Here is a 20,650-nt window from a genome sequence, read left to right as displayed (position 1 = left end):
TGACTCAGTGGTAAAGTAACCATGGGTTAACCCCCAGTACCACCCCCACCCTCCCAAAAAACAAAAGATTCAGGAAACCCTATAGTATTTCAGAATAGTTCTGTGAGCCTTGCCAATTTACTTAACCTAGGTTGTTTGAATTCTTCATCAGTAAATGAAGTTTTGGACTAAATGAACCTTGAGTGCCTCTCGTACTATTAATACTTATAAATTCCTCCCATGCTTATGTTTTGTTGATGCTAGGGATTAAACCCAAGGTTTCGTGCATACTAGGTAGGCCCCTACCATTGAACTCTATCTCCAGCTTTCATTTCTTTCTTAATATACATTCAGTACAGTGACAATCTGATACTTGGCTTTTTATTTGGGAAATAAATACATGAGAATAACCAAGACGTTTTTGAAAAGGAAAATGAGGCACAAGACCCTCGTCATTATAGTACAATATGAAAGAATAATTACTAAGACTTCAGAATTGGAGAACAAATAACTGATTAATAAAATATAATAAAGCCTAGAAATAGACTCAGCTAACAATGGGAGTTTAGTATAGATGATTAAAATACCATTTTCAATCAGTGTAAAAAAAAGATTATGCAATAAATTATGTTAGGACAGCTAATTCCCCATTTGTGAGGATGAGTACTGGATTTTTTTTCTCTACTTATACAAAAATGTAATTAAAGGTCTAAATTGAAAAACTGAAATCAAACTTTCTATAAAATATAGATAATTTTTAAAATAATGATCAAGTGGAGTAGAACTTTGTAAGAAAGATATTAAAAATTAGAAGTCATGGCCAGATGTAGTTGTACATAACTATAATCCCAGTTACTCAAGAGACTGAGGCAGGAGGAAATCAAATTGGAACTAGCCTGAGCAATTTAGCAAGACCTTTTCTCAAAACAAAAAATAAAAAGGACCAGCAAATATAGCTCAGTGTAAAGTACCCCTGGGTCAATCCCCAGTATCAAAAAACAAGTATATAAATAAATAAATAAAATGAAAGCTTAGTATACTTGATGTACAAAAGTTATGTATGACACAATAAAAAAAATTCATGAACAGTATAATGGTTAAGAGAATAAACTCTAGAGCCAGATTTCTTGGTATTCAACTAAATCTACTATTTACTAGCATTGACATTTTCAGCAAATTACTCAACCTCTTGGTGCCTTGGTTTCCTCTCTAGTAAAATGCATTCCTCTACTAGTAGGGTGATGATGACAGTTAAAGGCAACCATTTAAAAAGTACGCAGAGCAGTGCTTAGCTCATGGTAAAAACATATTAAGAATAATGTACGTATTTATTAAATAACTGAAGTGTTAATGCATTTGCTAAATGAAAACAAACTAAAGGCAACTTTTTATACTACAAGGACTAAAATGATTTGTTAAATATAAAAAGCTGTAAACTAGTTTGCTAAAGGCCTCCATAACAAAATACCATGGACTAGGTTCTTTAAACTACAGACGTTTATATTCTCAGAGTTTTGAAGATTAGCAAGGGTCATCTTCAGGCTTGTTTCTCCTGAGACCTGTTTGAATTGCAGATGGCCACCTTCTTGCTGCGTCTTTGCATGGTCTTTCCTCAGTTGGCACACAGCTCTGTTGTCTTTCTGTTTCCCTTACTTCCTTTTGTTTTGGTACCTGGGAGTTGAACCCAGGGGTGCTTAACCACCACTGAGCCACATTCCTAACCCTTCTTACTTTTCATTTTGACACAGGACCTCAATGAAGTTGCTTAGGGCCTTAATGAATTGCTGAGGCTGGCATTGAACTCAGACTCCTGCCTGAGACTCTAGAGCCACTGCGATTATAGGTGTGTGCCACTGCCCTTGGCCCCTCTTTCCAGGAATACCAAGCCAGGTGTGAAGGCACATGCCTTTAGTCCTGTTTACTTGGGAGACTGAGGCAGGACACTTGAGCCCAGGAGTTCAGGGCCAGCCTGGGCAACATAACAAGACAAAAGAACACCAGTTATATTAGAATAGAGGCCCCCTCAGTGACCTCATTTTAACTTACTTTAAAGGCTTTGTCTTCAGATACAGTCCCATTCTGAGATACTGGGCTTAGGGTTTTAGCATATAAATTTGGGAAGCAAGAACGGCATAGTTCAGCTTGTGACCAGTGGTAATGCCAATATTGACAACTAAGTTTAAAAAAAGGCACTTTACATACAGTTGATGAAAATATTAATTGAGTCTTTTTAGCAAGTCGAATTTTCAATACATAGCAGAATTTAAAATGTTAATACACTTTGACTCAGTGATTCTATATGTAGGAAATTACCTTATGGAGATAGTCTCAAAAGTATTAAGTAATACACGTAGAGTAACAATATTTGCAAAAGCAAAAATGTCCAAAAAATTAAATGTCCATTTGTGGAAAGATTAAAAAAAAAATCTGTACAGTAGAATATTTCATGCTGTTTTAAAAAGTAGTGAAGTAGATTGGGTAAGCTAACGTGGAATATTAAATGAAAAATACAAGGTATATAATAGTATGTACAATAGTTATAGCTTTTAAAGTATGTGTGTGTATACATATGTACATGAACCAATTTTTTTTCTGGAAGTTGATAAGAATATTTATCTTTGAGTAGAGAAGTTAAAGTCTAAGCAGATCATGATTATTATAATTGGATTTTTTTTAATCCTTTGGAACTTTGAAAATTTTTTCAACTCTGAACATTTGGCATTTTACTTTTTAAATCTACAACAGAACAAAAATGTAAACACTACAAAAATCTTCCGTTCTAAATCCCAGCTTGTAGTCTCCCAGTTCTCCTCAGAGACAGCATGTTACCATTTTTTTGTATATCCTTCCAGAAATATTCTTTACTTCATGAGCATTCTACTTCCACTTAATACTAATATTTTATACCTATTCTTCCGTACAACTTTTTTTTTTAAACTCAAGGATACATTTGGTATTTTTTCTCTATCTAAAGAAAATGGATCTAGCCCACCTTTCCCCACCCTTCTTTTTCTTATGAAAATTTTCAAACATACACAAAAGTGGGGATTATTTAAAGTCCCATGTTCCCCTTCTTTCACTTCGTTACTTATCAACAGATGATCATTAATCCTTTCTCTCATTCCCAGTTCTGCCCTGCTTCTGGATTATTTTTAAGCAAATCCAAATAACTTTTTAAATTGTCTCTTAAGTTTAAAAAAAAATTTTTTTAAATACAACATGATAAATGTAATAAAAATCAAATAATGGGGCTAGGGATATAGCTCAGTTATTAAAGTGCTTGCCTCACAAGCACAAAGCCCTGGGTTCAGTCGCCAGCACTGAAAAAAAATTTAAAAATTAAAAATCAAACAATGCTGAAGTGTATAAGGTAAAAAGTAGATTGTCTATTTTAATTCTACTCTTCAGAATAATTATCTGTAGTTTATGTGTCCTACCAGTCTTTTTTTTTTTTAATGAGATAGAATGTATTAGTCAGTTTTCTATTGTTAATAGCCCAGTTTTAGCAAAATGAGATTTATTTTTGTTCATGGTTCTGGAGGGCCAAAGTGGAGGTGATGACATTTTTTGCTGGCAGTTTCTAGGCAATGCAGGGCATCATATAGCAAGGGGCAGCCAGCTCATGTGTCTCTCTCCCATCTGGTCTTTCCTTTTTTTTTTTCCCCCCTTCTTTTTTTTTTTTTTTTTTTTTTTTTGACAGTGCTGTGAATTGAACCCAGGACATCACACATGCTAGGTAAGCAGTCTATCACTGAGCTGCACCTCAGGTCTCTTTCCCTCTCTTATAAATCTACCAATATTCAATTGTGGGGGCTCCATCCTGATGACTTTATTGAATTCTAATCCCTCCTAATGACTGCACCTGTAAAACCATGGTTGGATTAAGGTTCATTTCTCTCTCTCTCTCTCTCTCTCTCTCTCTCTCTCTCTCTCTCTCTCTCTCTCTCTCTCTCTTTCCAGGGAGGGGGCGCTATACGGGGAATAGAACTCAGGGAGTAGACAATGGGAATGAACACTTGCTAGGCAAATGATCTTCTGTTGAGCCGTGTCCTTCACTGGTCCTGCCCCACCATTTTTTCTTTTTTTAGTGGAATGCTGGGGATGGAACTAAGGGCCTCATACATGCTAGGCAAATGTTTAACCACTGAGCTATGTCCCCAGCCCCAATTCTTTTTAAATTTTATTTTGAGACATTGTCTCACTAAGTTACCCAGATTGACTTTGAATTTGTAATCCTCCTGCCTCGGCCTCTTGATGAACTATGTCTTGCAAGTTTCCTCCTCCTTTATACCTCACAATGGGAATTAAATCTCAACATATGAATTCTTTGGGACACTCAAACCATAGCATACCTACAGTGAAATATACATAGATATTTATTTGTATAATTTGGTGAGTTATGACAAATGTATACATCTAAGTAAACACCCAAATCTTGATAAAGATTTCCAAAATGTTCCCTTTTATTATCTTCCAACTGGTCTATCCCTCTTTCCCCAGGCAACCCTTGTTTTGATTTTCTCCTTTTTATTTGAGGTACTTTCTTCCTTTCACCATTCTGATCTCTGTCACAAGAAGTTAACTTCACTTGTTCTTTAACTTTTCATGTAAATGAAATCATGCAGTCTATATTCCTAGGTGTCAATTCTTTCAGTGTTTTTTTGAGATTGATCCATGTTGAATTTATCAATACGTGTTCTTTTTTTCTTGAGCAATATTTAATATTATGAATTTAACATAATTTTATGTCCATTCTCCTGTTGATGGATATTTGGTTGTTTCAAATTAGGGTCTCTTATGAATCAAAAGTTGGAATAAATATTGTTAGTGTAAGTATTTTGTGGGCATAGGTTTTAATTTCACATTACTAGATTCCTAGGAATGAAATTAATAGACCAGAGTAAACATTGTAAGAATATGCCAGTTTTCTAAAGTGTTATTTTACACTTGCAGCAGTAATGAATTTCAGTTGTTAAACATCTTCACTGTTTTGTATTGTCAATTCCATTCTTTTTAGTAATCCTTTCTCTAGAAACCTATTTTTATCCTGTAACATAATTTGTTTAACCAGTAGTCTTTTTTATGGTCACTTAGGTTTTTTTATGGTGTTTTACAATTAGTGCTACAGAAATTTTTACACACGTGCAAATTTATCTGTAGGATGGTATCTTTGAAGTGAAATTGCTTTGTCAAAGAATATTTTCAGAGTTTCCTCCATTAGGGCCGGGGATATAGCTCAGTTGGTAGAGTACTTGCCTGGCAAGCACAAGGCCTGGGTTCAATCCCTAGCACTGCAAAAAAAAAAAAAGGAAAAAGAAAATTTTCCTCCATTGAGATTATGCCTGTTTGCATACCCATTAATGGTGTTTGAGTTCCTTTTTGTTATACAGTTTGTTTTTTGTTTCTTTGTGGAGCGGATGGAGCCCAGGGTCTCATACATGCTAAGGCAAGCTCTCTACCTACATCCACAGCCCTTGTTTCAAATGTTTTGATCAGAACATTCCAATTTTTGCCAGTCTATTAGGTGAAAAAAGAAAAACCTGTTTAGTATTTTAAGTATAAGCATTTTTTAATGTTTAAAAATGAATTTTTTTTTCTAGAAATTGTCTTTTCATGCTAGTTGCCCTTTTTGTGTTATTAACCTTTGTTATTCAAAAGAACTCTTCCTTTAGTAAATGTATCAGATGCTGTCTTTCCTTAGGTTATTGTTTGTCTTAATTTTGCTTACAATGGATTGTATTATGCGAGTAATGTTAAATTTCTTCATATTGTCAAGTTGATCAACATATTATAAGACCCTTCCTAACCCAGGATTATAAAAAAAAATTTTCCATATTTTCTTCTTAGAAATTTCATGTCTTTTGCACTTTTCTTTGATCCTTTTAGAATTTTCTTTCATTCTCTACGTGGATAGCTATCCATTTCCAATCCCAATTATAGAGGAATCTACCTCTTCACTTATTAGAAGTATTATTTTTATGATTTTTCTAAAGCCATATAAGTGTTCTTCTAGTCTATAGTTGAGGACTATTTCTTTGACCTTTTTATCTCTTAGAATATATCAAACTTTGTTACATAGTATAACTTTATATTGTTTTTTCTGGTAAGGTCCACTATACTTTTTCCTTTTATTCCTGGTTATTATTAGATGTTTATATGTGTTTGTATTTTAGAATCTGTTTATCTAATTAAAAATGTTCTCAATTTTTTTTTTTGTCCAATTCATGAAGTTAGAAAGAATTTACTTCTTTTTATTTAATTTTTTAATTCTTTTTAGTTATGCATGACAGTAGGATGTATCTTGACATGTTATGCATACATGGAATATAACTTCCCAATCTTGTGATTGTACATTATACGTTTTCATTTATGAACATAGGAAAGCAATGTCTGATTCATTCTATTGCCTTTCCTATTCCTGTCCCACCTCCCCGCCTTCTGGTCATTCCCCTTTGTCTAACCCAAAGTACTTCTGTTCTTCCTTCTCCCCTCCTTATTGTGTGTTAGCATCTGCATATCAGAGAGAACATTTGGCCTTTGGTTTTTTGGGCTTGGCTTATTTGAATTTACTCTTCTTGGAGCTGAGGATATAGCTTAGGTGTAGAGGTGCTTGCCTCACAAACACAAGGTCCTGGGTTTAATTCCCAGCACTGTGAAAAAAAGGAAGTTAAGCTGATCTGAATTTACTCTTCTTAAGACTTAAAAACAGGTATTTTACCATTTTTTCAGTTTATCTTTTATGTCCTAATACTGTTTTCAAGCTTATTTCACATAAATTTTATATATGCCTTATTAAATCTAATCATTTAGATAATTAATCTTTGTGTTTTCATAAATAGGATATTTTATTATATTCTCTAATCACCTTTATATAGAAATGCTTTTTTTTTTTTTTTTTTTTTTTTTTTTTTTTTTTTTTGTACTAGGGATTGAACCCAGGGACATTATTTAACCACCAAGCTACATCCCCAACTCTTTTTAACTTTGAGATAAGGCCTTGCTAAGTTGCTGGAGCTGGCTTTGAACTGCAGTCCTTCTTCCTGCCTCAGCCTCATGAGTGGCTGGGATTACAGGTGTGCACTACCACACCCAGCACTGACTATTGATTTTCTAAAGCTAATTTTTTTTGGCGGGGGGGTGGGGGGGTGTGCTGGGGATTGAACCAGGGCCTTGTGCTTATGCATTCTACCAACTGAACTATATCTCCAGTCCCTAAACCTGATTTTATATCAGGAAAATGTTTTCAATTTCAGTAGTTATATCATTTGATTCTTTTGGATTTTTCCAGGGCTATATCATGATTGAAATATAAATAGTTTTATCTCCCCTTCCTCCCTTATTTATTAACATGGGCTACAAATATTAAAAGTGTCTTACTGAAACACTGTAAAGAATAAAGTGACTTGGGAAGCCGAGGCAGGAGGATCCCAAGTTCAAGGCCTGCCTCTAATTTAGTGAGACTGTCAAAATGAAAAATGCTAGGGATGTAACTTGGTGGATTCACCTCTGTTTGGTCCCCAGTACCTCCCACCCAAAAAAAAAAGGGTAGCAGTAAAATGAATTAATAAGGAAAACATCTCTCTAAGAAATAATTTAAAAAGTAAACAGCTAAATAATACAAAAATTTTATTCTGTGAATCTTAAGGAGTATCACAAAAAAGAAAATATGGAAACACAATATTCTTGTACCTTTGCATTTAAGGGTTGTTTGTATTTTGAAGTATATTGCACCCTGTGGCTTAAAAGTCCTGTTTGATGCGGGCAGTGTGGCACATGCCTGTAGTCTCAGTGATTCATGAGACTGAGGGAGGAGGATTGTGTTTTTGAGACCAGCCTCAAAATAAAAAATAACAAAGGGGATGTGACTTAGTGATTAAATACCCTAGAGTTCAATTCCCAGTCCAAACAAATGTCCTGTTTGAATTTTCTAAAGCTTCTCATGTGTAGGGCATACGTTTCTCTCTGGGTTTTGGGCCTTTGATAAAGCAGTTCAGCAAATTGATAAAGAATATCATAGTGTGACAAATAAGTTGTTTTCTTTTGGTTTGATTTTTCATAGGAATTTTGTATTAAAAGCTAAGGAAATGAGCAAAGGCAAATGCTTTTTTGCCTTTTCTCTCTTTGAAGACCTAAGCAGTTATTTTAACTATTCTTTTTCTCTACAGAAGAGACGCTCAAACCGCCAAGTGAAACGAAAAAAATATACAGAAGACCTTGACATAAAGATCACAGATGATGAAGAAGAAGAAGAGGTGGATGTAACTGGTCCAATAAAACCTGAACCTATCCTCCCTGAACCTGTGCAAGAACCAGATGGCGAGACTTTGCCTTCGATGCAGTTTTTTGTGGTAAGCTGAAAATGTAAGCTATTTGAGGAAGTTTGTCCTCCTCTGTCAGTCATTCGTTGACTGTTTACATCTTTTACTGCAGGAGAATCCCAGTGAAGAAGATGCAGCCATTGTAGACAAAGTGCTTTCTATGCGAGTTGTAAAGAAGGAGGTAAGGCTTCTATCTTTAATGTCAGCCCATGTTGCTGCACTTGCAGGTTTTATTTAATGAGCATCTTTGGATGACGGAGTATATTGCTAGAGTCTAGTTATGAGAGATATGATGGGGGAATGTTGAATATAAGATAGGAACTGTCTTATTGTCTTTGCTGTCACTGATTCTTGTATAACGGGTACACACATTTTTTCCTAACTAGCAAACCTCTCTTTGGAGTATCAGAATAGTTCCTGAATCCCTGAGTCAATAATATATTTAGGGAACATTAGGATAAAAGTTTGCCATGTGTGGGTAATATTAAAGGTTCTTTCTTTGACAAACAAGGTATTAGTGATTATAATTTCTTTTTTTCTTCTCAGCTTCCCTCTGGACAATATACAGAAGCAGAAGAATTCTTTGTCAAGTACAAGAACTAGTATGTTATCTTTATAAAAATCTTATCAGTTCAAACTCCACAGGGTCCTGGAAAAAGGTCCCTTGTGTAGATTTTCATGGGTGGGAACATGTCTCTTTTTTGTAAAAGTATCTTAGCCCAAATTGCCATTTTTAATGGGGAAATGACTATTGAGTAAGAAATTTGGGAATTTAAATGATTGTGCTTATTTGCAGGAAGGTGAGGAAAGAGTAGTTTCTGATAAAATCCTTTATAATCCTCTCTACCTTAGCCTAATCCTAAGGCTTGCTCTGCAGAGTATGCCCCCTGGACCAACAGAATTAGCATGATTTTGGATGCTAATTTTTGCACACCCTAGACCAGATAGATGACTTATTTGCAAATTAAAGTTTTAGAAGCACTGCCTTAAGATACCCCGCCCCCCTTTAAGCATACATTTGTCAATTCCAGTGTTGGTTAATCCCCAAATCTCTAAGACTTAGACTGCACTTTTCCCTTTCTTGAGCCATGACTCACTATTTCTGTTTTCTTTAGCTCCTATCTACACTGTGAATGGGCTACTATCTCGCAACTAGAAAAGGATAAGAGGATCCATCAAAAACTAAAGCGCTTCAAAACCAAAATGGCTCAGATGAGACACTTCTTCCATGAGGTAATTAGGAATTGGTATTACCTCTCATTTCTTTCATAAAAGCACAAATTACTAGTGTTATCACTCTTGTCTAATCCATTAAATAATTTATAGTTGGTTTATATATATTGGTATAAAGTTTTAACTTTGATCACTTATTTTCCTTACTTAATCACCCCATGCTTTGTACTTTTAGGTTTAAAATGGTCTATTTATTTGTCCTAGGGTACAATATTATGAGATTGATTGACTTACTCAATACATGGAACGTGTTTTCAAAAGGGATGATAAAATAATCTCTGCTCTACTCTCCCTCTAATATCAATCTGTAGCTATTGATGGTCTCTTTAGATTTAAGAATCTGTATCATTTAGAGAAAGTTTGTTTTTCAACTTTCTGATTTCTATGGTATCAGAGAGCAATAAGCTTTTAATTTCCCAGAGCCAGGGTTACTACTGATTAAGCACTGGAATAAGAGAAGTAAAGAAGTGTGTCCTTTATATTTGAAAATTTGGAGGTTATTCATGGCTTTGACTTTTAATTGTATGATGTAAATGGAAGGAATAGTGGAATGGATAGACAAGCAAAGGAAATGAAGGAATGGAGATGGGCTGTGTTTAAAACTCTTGGGAACATTTAAGTATGAAGCAGAGCACAAAAGAGTTGAAGATGTGAAATAGTAGAGCACATTTGTATGAATGATTTGATAGAGAAAGATTCCTAAGAAGGAAGTAAGTCCAGAGCATATATGGAAAGAGTAGCCCTTGTTAGGTAAAAGAAATACTTTCTCTGATAGCAGGTGAGAAGATAGGTACAGATCCAGGTAAGGAAATACTTTGTAGGATTTGATATTGTGAAAAGAGGGAACTCCTATTGAATTACAGATTTTTAAAGTTGGATTGTCTGCTACAGGTGTAGGAAGTGGGTTTACTGTCCAGTGATTTCTTGGGTCTTATAGTTTCATTTCATAACTCATCTAGGATGAAGAACCTTTCAATCCAGACTATGTAGAAGTGGATAGGATATTGGATGAGTCTCACAGTATTGACAAGGATAATGGTGAGGTAAGTTGGGGCGTGGAGGAACATGAAGGCCTCTTATAGATGTCCGCTGGTGTGCTTGTCAATCCTTTATCTTTCAGATGTGGATGAAAATCCCTTAGACTGAAAAGGTATTTCTCAGATTTTCTGTGGGATCCTTAAAAAGATAATGGGAAGGTAAAGGAGTAGTCTTTCTAAAAGGAAAGAGTCTCACAGAGTCAGATATCTGGGAGATATAAGTGCTGAAGAGACATTCACTTTGGTCTCATTTCCCCTCAGATTTTATATGGAAGACTTGGGATGCTCAGTTGGAGATGGGGTCCCAAGGGATACTTTGCAAATTCCTAAGTTTAGGAATATAAAAATATTTACAGGGGCTCCTGGCTTTCTCCTAATCTTGTTTTTGAGAATTAACTTTTTCCTGAACTATTAAATGTTTTCATTAGTTGTTAAAACAGATCTGCTGCATTTGTATCAGTATTTTAAGACAGATTTTAGGATTCCACTCCCACAAGTTCAGATTAAGTGAATCAAGGGTGGAACTCCAATATATTTAAATTGCATCTCAGAGGGTTTCATGCGTAGTTTGATTGGAAAATCATTGCAATAATAGTGTCATAGATTGAGGAACATATCTTACATATGATTAAAAACTTGCTGATACAGATTCACGAATCACCTATTTTGTATTCCAAATAGAGTTATATGGATCTAAACCACCAATGAATTCAACATTCTTTTAAATTTACTAAAACACATATATTTAGGCTCCAAATCACCATTTTCTTAGGACTCTTCACTTGCTTTTTACTTCAAGCCATAGTTTAGCTTTGCAGGCCCATATTTTATAAGCAAAATTTTTACTTCCTGTTACAGGGACTACTAGAGAAAAAAAGAACCTTGTTATAATATTGATGCTGGGTGATGAGCAGAGCTGACTCTTAAGTAACTTGTATCCATTTATTATTCTAAAACACCCTCTGAGTCATATTCTTCCCTCCATAAAGTTTACCCTATTTTCTAAGATTTCAGGATCACTTAGTCATTATCTTAGAAGTCCAGGGCCTGTTACATTTTAGTGTCTTTAAATCCTAATAAGTATGCTTCAGGTAACATATATTATTATTTTGGGTTGGGGTGGGAGTTATTGTGTTTCATTTCTGGGAGGTGATTGGAGAATGGGCTAGTCAGTAGGTTAGCTACTCTTAAATTCTTCTCATTATTTTCAGGATCTCAGCCTTCCCAGCTCTGAAAGTCTTTCGCTCTCTACCAGCATACTTACCCTTCCAAAAGCCTTTGGTCTGGCCCCTTTGAAATGTGTTGCAACTGGCATGACAGATGAAAATGTTTTGATACCCTGATAATATAATTTATGCTCCCAATGTTGGAAAATAACATTCTGTGTATCCATTTTCCCTTTTTCTAAAGTGAGTTTAACTTGTCATCCATTTTACATTACCTAATAGTGGGAATAATAAGTATTACGTACTTAGGAACTTAAGTTATAATGCTATAAATATGTTATCTGTGCAAATGGCTTTACATAGAGAGTGACCCAAGTCATTACAGTAAAGAAAAAGGTGAAAGAGCAGCTGGATTAATTCTAGAGTATTCTTTCATCTGTGGCTATATGGAGGCATTTTCACACTTTTTTTCCCTCTGTATTGGGATTGAACCCAGGATCGCTCTACCACTTAGCTACACCCCCAGCCCTGTCTAGTTTTTATTTTGATACAGGATCTTGCTAAGTTGCTGAGGGTCTAGCTAAGTTGCTCAGGCTGACTTCTACCTTCAGCCTTCCAAGTTTGCCAGGATTACAAGCATGTGCCACCATGCCTAGCTATTGCTGGTTCTTTTAAGGAATTGGTAGAGATTCCTGTTGATTACACTAGGCCTAATCTGATCCTTCTTGCTTTATATAGGCCAAAAAATGGAAGAACTTTTAAAAGCAGTGATCATCTTAAATAGTGGAAATAAGAGCTATTTTGCTCTTAGCAATGGAACGCCAACGGAATAGTGCCATAGTTGGAGCTTCAGCATTTTCTCTTTCTCTTCACTCGTGTTACCTTTCTTCAATGATACCTGTTGTAGTTAACTCCTAACTTCCTGGGTTCATAGGTAAATTGCTTTATGACCGTAATGTGCTCTTGAAGTGCATTGGTACTCAGAGGTTTAGGGGTTCCAAAACTGTATGATATTATGCCTCCTACAGGTTTATCCTGTTCCTGATTCTAAAAGTAGCTATTTTATCAAATTCAATGCCATGGCCAGACGCGGTGACGCACGCCTGTAATCCCAGCAGCTCGGGAGGCTGAGGCAGGAGGATTGAGAGTTCAAAGCGAGCTTCAGCAAAATCGAGGCAGTAAGCAACTCGTGAGACTGTCTCTAAATAAAATGCAAAATAGGGCTGGGAATGTGGCTCAGTGATCAAGTGCTTCTGAGTTCAATCCCTGGTAAAAAAAAAAAAAAAAAAAAAAAATGGAGCGAGGAAAATAGTATAGAATTGAACCCTATCTTTTTAGTTTCAACACAGTATAGGAAAATAATAGTCCTTTTTACCCTCTTTTGGTTGGCTATAAACATAACATTTTAGTGCTTAGTGTTGTAGAAAATGTTCCTAGAAATTTGCTTTTATGAACAGATTTTGTAGAATTGCCTGGAAGAATGATCAAAGGCATGAATAGTACATCAGCAGGAAACCCTAGGGTTGATTTGTTTAGTCTGATATTTTTCAGCACCTTTTAGGTGTCAACACTTTGATCTAATTTTATAGTCAAATTCTTATCCTTTAACCACAACAGAAAATACAGAATCAGGTTTATTACAGTTTTGGCTTCTTCCCTCCTAGCCTGTAATTTACTACCTGGTGAAGTGGTGCTCTCTGCCCTATGAGGATAGTACATGGGAGTTAAAAGAAGACGTTGATGAAGGCAAGATTCGAGAATTTAAACGGATCCAGTCAAGGCATCCAGAACTCAAAAGGGTGGTAAGTACATTTGAAATTAGAAGGTAAATATATCTATAAAGGTCTATTATGTACAACAAGGATTTAATTTTTTCCTACAGAAGTTTTTGTTTTTTGAGTTTTCTATTATGGCACTAATAGTACCTACCCTTCACTCAATTAACAGTTACTAGTACATGGCCAGCCTTGGGTCATGCCTTTCCCTACACATTCATTTCCTGGTTTCCCTGGTTATTTTAAACCAAATTGCAGATTCCTTCAATTCATTTTAAATTATTTTAGTGTTTATTTCAAAAAGATAAATAATACCATTATTTCACCCCCAAATTAATCATTTCTTAATTTCAGTCAAATTATATACATTTCCCTGATTGTCTTAATTTTTGTTAAAGCCTTTGAATTGAATTGTAAGATCTGTATGTTGCACTGGGGATGTAGTTCAGTGGTAGAGCAATTGTCAAGCATTCATGAGACCCTAGCATTCCCCAACCCATGAGGAAAAAAAGAAAGTAAAGATCTATATTGCTATCACTTAATATATCTCAAGTTGCTTATAGTTCCCCCTTAGAACTTTTCTCCCTTCTTCACAAGTTTTTCTTGAAGAAACTAGGTGATTTGTTCAGTAGGGCTTTTCACAGTCTGAAGATTGCTGATTTTATTCCCCTTGGTATCTCTCAATATGTTCTCTGTCCCTAATAGTTCTCTCTCCTTTTTTTTTTTTTTTCCTGGTGCTGGGAATCTAACTTTCCCTGATATCTCACATGAATAGTTAGATTTAGAGCTGTATTCTCCAAAATGGCAGCCACTAGCCCCATTTTTTAACACTGTGGACAGTTCTGTTAGATATCAGTGTTCTAGAGGTTTGATCAGATAGAGAAGGGAGCCCACTGAATCTCCTTCATAGACAGTTGTGTTTACTTCTATCAGGTTGAATTTTGTGATGTTATCAGCCATTTATGGTCATTTCATAGAATCCACCCTTTAAGCATTTTTTAGTAATGATATTTTAATTCTCTATTTTATTCATTTATTTACCAGAATCTTCTATTAAAGAAGTTGGTTTCATCTACTGTTAGTTTCCTTGAGATAGAGATTGTATAGAAAAAACAAATACTTTATATTCTTTCCCTTTATTTCCCAATTTCTAAAATAATGAAGTAGTTCCCTAGCATCTTTCAAAAGTGACCAGTTGGGAACTGGGGCTGTAGCTTAGTAGTAGAATACTTGCCTCGCATATGTGAGGCACTAGGTTTGATCCTTAGCACCACATAAAAATAAATAAATAAAATAAATAAAGGCATTGTGTCCATTTACAACTATACAAATTTTTAAAAATTTTTTAAAAAAGTGTCCAGTGGGTCATGTGCAGTTGCACACACCTGTAATCCTAGCAGCTCAGGAGACTTAGTCAAGAGGATCTCTAGTTCAAAGCGAGTGCCAACAATTTAGTGAGGCACTTAGCAACTCAGCAAGACCTGTCTGTAATAAAATATAAAAAAGGGCAGGGGATGTGGCTCAGTTGTTAAGCACTCTGGGTTCAATCCCTAGTACCAAAAAAAAAGTAAACAGTGAGTTTTTTCTTTTTTCTTTCCATTTGTCTTCTTTTTTAACTAACATTAAGAATCCATGATTTTAAATATAGTCAGGTTTGAATCCAAGCAATAATGTTTTTGAGTTTACTTAAACTACTGGAGTTATATATTATGTTTTGCCTAATTTTGTTAGTGTCTCCATTCTATTTATTCAAATTTTCTATTTTAGAATCGTCCACAGGCAAATGCTTGGAAGAAATTGGAACTGTCACATGAATATAAAAACAGAAACCAGTTACGGGAATATCAGTTGGAAGGGGTCAATTGGCTGCTCTTTAATTGGTATAACAGGTAAAGGAAAGAGTGGATTCATAAAATACAGGTTTAGTCTGGGGATTTTTTTTTTTTTAAAATTCATTTTCCATTGAAACAGTTTCTTTCCAAAAAAAAAAGAAACAGTTGCTTCCTAGAAATGTTTTTCTAAAGAATGGTATTTTTTAACTGGGCATGGTAGCACATGCCTATAATCTCAATGACTCAGGAGGCTGAAGCAGGAGGATTGCAAGTTTGAAGCTAACCTCGGCAACTTAGTGAGCCTTGTTTCAGTACACCTGGGGGTGATAGAGGTGCCCTGGGTTCAATCCCCAATGCCATAAAAAATTACATAGACCCACACATACACAGTATTTTGACATGCTGCTTTCCCCCCTGGTAAATCTCCAGGCAAAACTGCATCCTGGCTGATGAAATGGGATTAGGCAAAACTATTCAGTCCATAGCCTTCTTGCAAGAGGTATATAATGTTGGCATCCATGGCCCATTCTTGGTCATTGCTCCATTATCAACAATTACTAACTGGGAGCGAGAATTCAATACATGGACTGAGATGAACACTATTGTATACCATGGCAGCCTGGCAAGCCGGCAGATGATTCAGCAATATGAAATGTACTGCAAAGATTCACGGGTGAGTTGTGTGTCTTGGGAATGCCAAGGTAGAGAGAGTCAGCCACCGTAGCTAGTGTTTTAGGGCTTTCATTCATTGAGGCTCTCTGTGATTTAAGGTATTTTTGTGCAGCAGTATGTAGGACATTGTTTTGACTGCCATTTCTGCCCAGTCGACATTTTGATTGAGTGAAAGTTCTGACTCTTTTATGAATTTATAAATTTTAAATAGAATTTTAGCTAGGATGATGGCACATGCCTTATAATCCCAGCAGTTTGGGAGGCTGAGGTGGGAGGATCACAAGTTTAAGACCAGCCTGAGCAACTTACTGAGTCCCTGATAAGCAACATTGCAAAACTTTATCTCAAAATAAAATATTGAAAGGGCAAAGGATGTAGCATGGTAGTAGAAGTATCCCTGGGTTCAATCCCCAACACAATTTTTTTTTTTTTTTTTACCAGCATTGCTGAGTTTAAAGTATTTTTCAGAGTGAAATTCATGTAGGCACTTAAATTCCTTGATCTCTATGATGATTAAATTAAACATTTTTTTTTCTTTCTTTTTTTAGTCTACCGAAATTTTCACCCAAATCAGTTCTTTTTCTATGTAAATTTGAAAACAAAAATTTGAGCCATCCATCTTTTCAATGTCAAATTTATTGTGCTACTAAGTTATCTTTTGTGACTTATTTCTACCAAACCAAATTTTCTCAAGTCACATTTTGTAACTCTCTATTTTTTTAGGACAATTTGATACTTCTACCAAATTTTAGACAGTAACCATTATTAACAGGTTCTATATTACCTATTTCCATTTTTATTTTTGTCCTATATATTTTAGTATTGCCTAATGTTTGTAGATTTCATTTTTAACCAACAAAGATCTAGGGCAAAGATACATGAGCTAGTCACTCTTGGATTTATTCTTTATTGAATAAAGAAAAATTTCCAGCTTTATTCAGTGAGATCTGTCATTTTCCCAAGAAACTGAATATGTTCAGGAATAAGTATATTTTACATTCAGTGATTTGGCACTGTTATCAGATATAATCAGTGATTTAAGTGGGAGGTGGTAAGGTTTGTATTTTGTTAAACCTGCCTGAATATAAAAAGTAATTCAGAGGAACTCCTTAGGTATGTTTTAGACCTTTTCTGACTTCATTACCTTCATGCTTAGGGGCGCCTCATCCCAGGTGCATACAAGTTTGATGCCCTGATCACTACTTTTGAGATGATTTTGTCAGACTGTCCTGAACTTCGTGAAATTGAATGGCGTTGTGTCATCATTGATGAGGCCCATCGGCTGAAGAACCGTAATTGCAAGCTGCTTGATAGCCTCAAGCACATGGATTTGGTGAGTTCTCTATACTGACTTGTGGGCACAAACTGGAATTAACTCTATCTGTGGAATGGCAATAATCCTAAATTGGCAAAGAATAAAAAAGAATCCGAATCTTGGATTAAATGGTGGGTATGGCCTTTGGAATTGGTAACCTGAAAGTCATGTAAAAGTTGTACATTTTAGAATTGGAAATGGTTTACAACCAGGAGGACTGGTAGGTAACTATACTAGTTACCTATTCCTACATAACAAAATGCTGTGAAACTTACTAACTTAAAACAGTCTATATTTTTCCTTATTCTCTAGCTCAGCTACTTAGGCTGGATTTAGCTAAGCTGTTCTTCTGATGGTATTACTTGCAGTCATTAATGCAATAGGCAATTAATACTCGTTGTTGAGTGGGGTATCTGGCCTTTCATTCTTCAGTAGACCAGATGGGGCTTCTTTACAAGTTAGTCTCAGGACAGTGTTCCAAAAGGACAAAAGCAGAAGCTGCAAGGCTTTTGAGGTAGGCTCTGAAACTCAGAAAGTATCACTTCTGCTGTGTTTTTCTGTTAAAGCCAGTCACAAGGCAAGCCTAGATTCAAGGGGTAGTTAGGAAGAACTGCAAAGGATTAATGGCCATACTTAATCTAGCATATAGGGGGGCAATTTAGAATGAATGGGAGGGTTGAACGTTGAGGCATTTGAAATTGGAAAACAGTCTGAGTTACTGTTTATTTGCTTATCATTTTAACCTTTATGTTGTTGTTTTATTATGTTAAATAGTGCCAGATAATTCCTTTTTTTTTTTTTTTTTTTTTTTTGGCAGTGCTGGGGATCGAACCCAGGGCCTTGTGCTTGCAAGGCAAGCACTCTACCGACTGAGCTATCTCCCCAGCCCTTAGATAATTTCTTAAATACTTTTGTGTTATCAAAAGAGGAAAGAAGTGAAAGAAAAATTAACACAGTAATTGGTCCATTGCCATTGTTTTATAGATAAAGAACTTAAGCTACAGATTATATAGGTGGAAAACACTGTAAGTCCCCTGTGGGGATTTTTTGGTTTTTGTTTTAATTTTTATTTTACCACTATTTTCTCCAATTCTAGGAACACAAAGTGCTGCTTACAGGAACACCATTGCAAAATACTGTGGAGGAACTGTTCAGCTTACTTCATTTCTTGGAACCTTCACAATTTCCTTCAGAATCAGAGTTCCTCAAGGACTTTGGGGATCTCAAGACAGAGGAGCAGGTAGGAAATCTGTCTGATGAAGAACCCAGGACCTAAAAAGTGTCTTTCTGAATTCTTTCCCACATCATTTATGACATTGTTCAAAATTGACTTTCCTTAGAGTGTGGAAAACATTTTATTTTTGCATGTTTCTACATGAGAATCTACTCATCTCATTCATTCTTTTCTTTTTGTAACGAACCACAGGTTCAAAAGCTACAGGCCATTCTTAAGCCAATGATGCTGAGAAGACTCAAAGAGGATGTAGAAAAAAACTTGGCTCCTAAACAGGAAACTATTATTGAAGTAGAGCTCACTAACATTCAGAAGAAATACTATCGGGCTATTCTGGAGAAGAATTTCTCCTTTCTTTCCAAAGGGGCAGGTCATACCAACATGCCTAATCTACTCAATACAATGATGGAGTTGCGCAAGTGCTGCAATCACCCCTATCTCATCAATGGTAAGGGAATTGCTGTTTCCTTTCTTGATGATATTCCTCAGGGGGAATGGATGCATTGACTGCATTAACTGATCCAGCCAAATTTAGGGGTTGGTACTGAGTGGTAGGGAAAGGTTCTCCTTTTATTATTAATTTATGTGTATGATTTTTTTTTTTTTTTTTTTTTTTTTTTTTTTTTTGTAATTTGTTTTGTTTTATTTTGTTGGTATTGGGGATTGAGCTCAGGGGTGCTTTGCCATGAGCTATGTCCCCAGTTCTTTTTATTTTGAGACAGGGTCTCACAAAGTTGTTCTTTAAGTTGCTGAGGTTGGCCTCAGACTTGCAATCCTCTTGCCTAAGTCTCCTGAGTCTCTGGGATTATAGAAGAGCCACTATACTCAGCAAGGGTTGACCTTTTAAAAATGGATTGTCATGTGGAACTTCTTTCTCTGTTTTTTTTCCATCCTCTTGGTCCTGGGTAATCTTCAAAATTTAAATAGTATTTATTGTTTAGAATTTAATGAATAATGTATTCACCATGATGGTATCACACAGAATAGTATTAGCCCTAACCCCTGTGCTCTACATATTCCTTCCTCCTTTTTTCCCCTCTTCCCCCCACCTTGGAAAAAAGTTTATTTTCGATACTTATATTTTGCAGTACTGGGATTCCAGAGTGCTCTTCCACTGAGCTACATCCCAATTGTTTTTATTTTGAGGCAGGATCTCATTAAGTTGCTGAGGCTTTTCTTGAACTTCTGTCCTCAAGCCTCATCCTCCTTGACCTCAGGCAACCACTAATCTTTCTGTGTCTATAGTTTTGTTTTTTTCAGAATGCCATATACAGTAGTTGAAATCATACAATATTATGCCTTTTTAGATTGACTTCTTTAATTAAGCAATGTGCATTTAAGGTTCTTCTGTGTCTTTTTTGCTTGAAAACTCTTCTTTCTTCCTTCCTTCCTCTTTTTTGACAGCATTGGGGATTGAACTCTGGGCCTTCCTCTTGCTGGGCAAGTGTCCTTCCACTAAGCTACATCCCCAACCTGGATAGGTCATTTCTTTTAATCACTGAACAATATTCCATTATATGAGTATACCACAATTTAACCTTTCATCTAATAAAGCACATGTTAGTTAGAAGAAAAAAAAATTCTTGAATAAGAACAGGTTGTTCTATTTTCTGAAGAAATGTCCTTACTAGTACCCATTTTTCTGTGGGTTTTTTGGGTGCCTGTTTGGTGGCAATAGTTGTTTGCATGTTCCCTCTTAGTCCTTGGGTATATTTTTTACCCAGTTTACTCAAATAAGGTCTGCCTTATTTGGAATGTTTTATATAACACAATGGAAGATGATTTAGGAATTTTTGGTGCTGAACTTCCATGTGTAACAAATATTGATCTCAAGTCAGATTATTATTATTTTTTTTAATTAAGTGTAACTTTATTTTAATTTAATTTTATATTTTCTTTTTTGGTACCAGGGTTTACATCCAGGGTCACCTAATGAATGAGCCATATCCCCAGCCCTTTTATATATTTTATTTAGGGTCTTGTTGAGTTGTTTAGGGTCTTGCTGAGTTGCTGAGGCTGGCTTCGAACTCACAATCCTGCCTTGGCCTCCCGAGTTGCTGGGATTACAGGCATTCATCTTTGTATCTGG

At 35.6% G+C, this 20,650-nt stretch overlaps 1 protein-coding gene across 1 annotated transcript in view; it reads left to right on the top strand.

Annotated features, from left to right (window-relative positions):
• The window catches only part of Chd8 (chromodomain helicase DNA binding protein 8), a 50,277-nt gene that overhangs the window by 12,264 nt on the left and 17,363 nt on the right, over positions 1–20,650 (top strand). The window contains 11 exon segments of the mRNA XM_047539446.1: positions 8,145–8,327; positions 8,410–8,478; positions 8,844–8,899; positions 9,413–9,530; positions 10,490–10,573; positions 13,398–13,535; positions 15,276–15,397; positions 15,770–16,013; positions 17,169–17,345; positions 18,424–18,567; positions 18,754–19,009. Of these exon segments, the coding sequence (XP_047395402.1) occupies positions 8,145–8,327; positions 8,410–8,478; positions 8,844–8,899; positions 9,413–9,530; positions 10,490–10,573; positions 13,398–13,535; positions 15,276–15,397; positions 15,770–16,013; positions 17,169–17,345; positions 18,424–18,567; positions 18,754–19,009 (1,591 nt within the window).

Source organism: Sciurus carolinensis, chromosome 2 (genome assembly GCF_902686445.1).
Source record: "Sciurus carolinensis chromosome 2, mSciCar1.2, whole genome shotgun sequence".
In the NCBI taxonomy this organism is placed as follows: domain Eukaryota; kingdom Metazoa; phylum Chordata; class Mammalia; order Rodentia; family Sciuridae; genus Sciurus; species Sciurus carolinensis.
The sequence above is the reverse complement of the archived record's forward strand: the minus strand, read 5'-3'. Positions and strand labels throughout refer to the sequence as shown.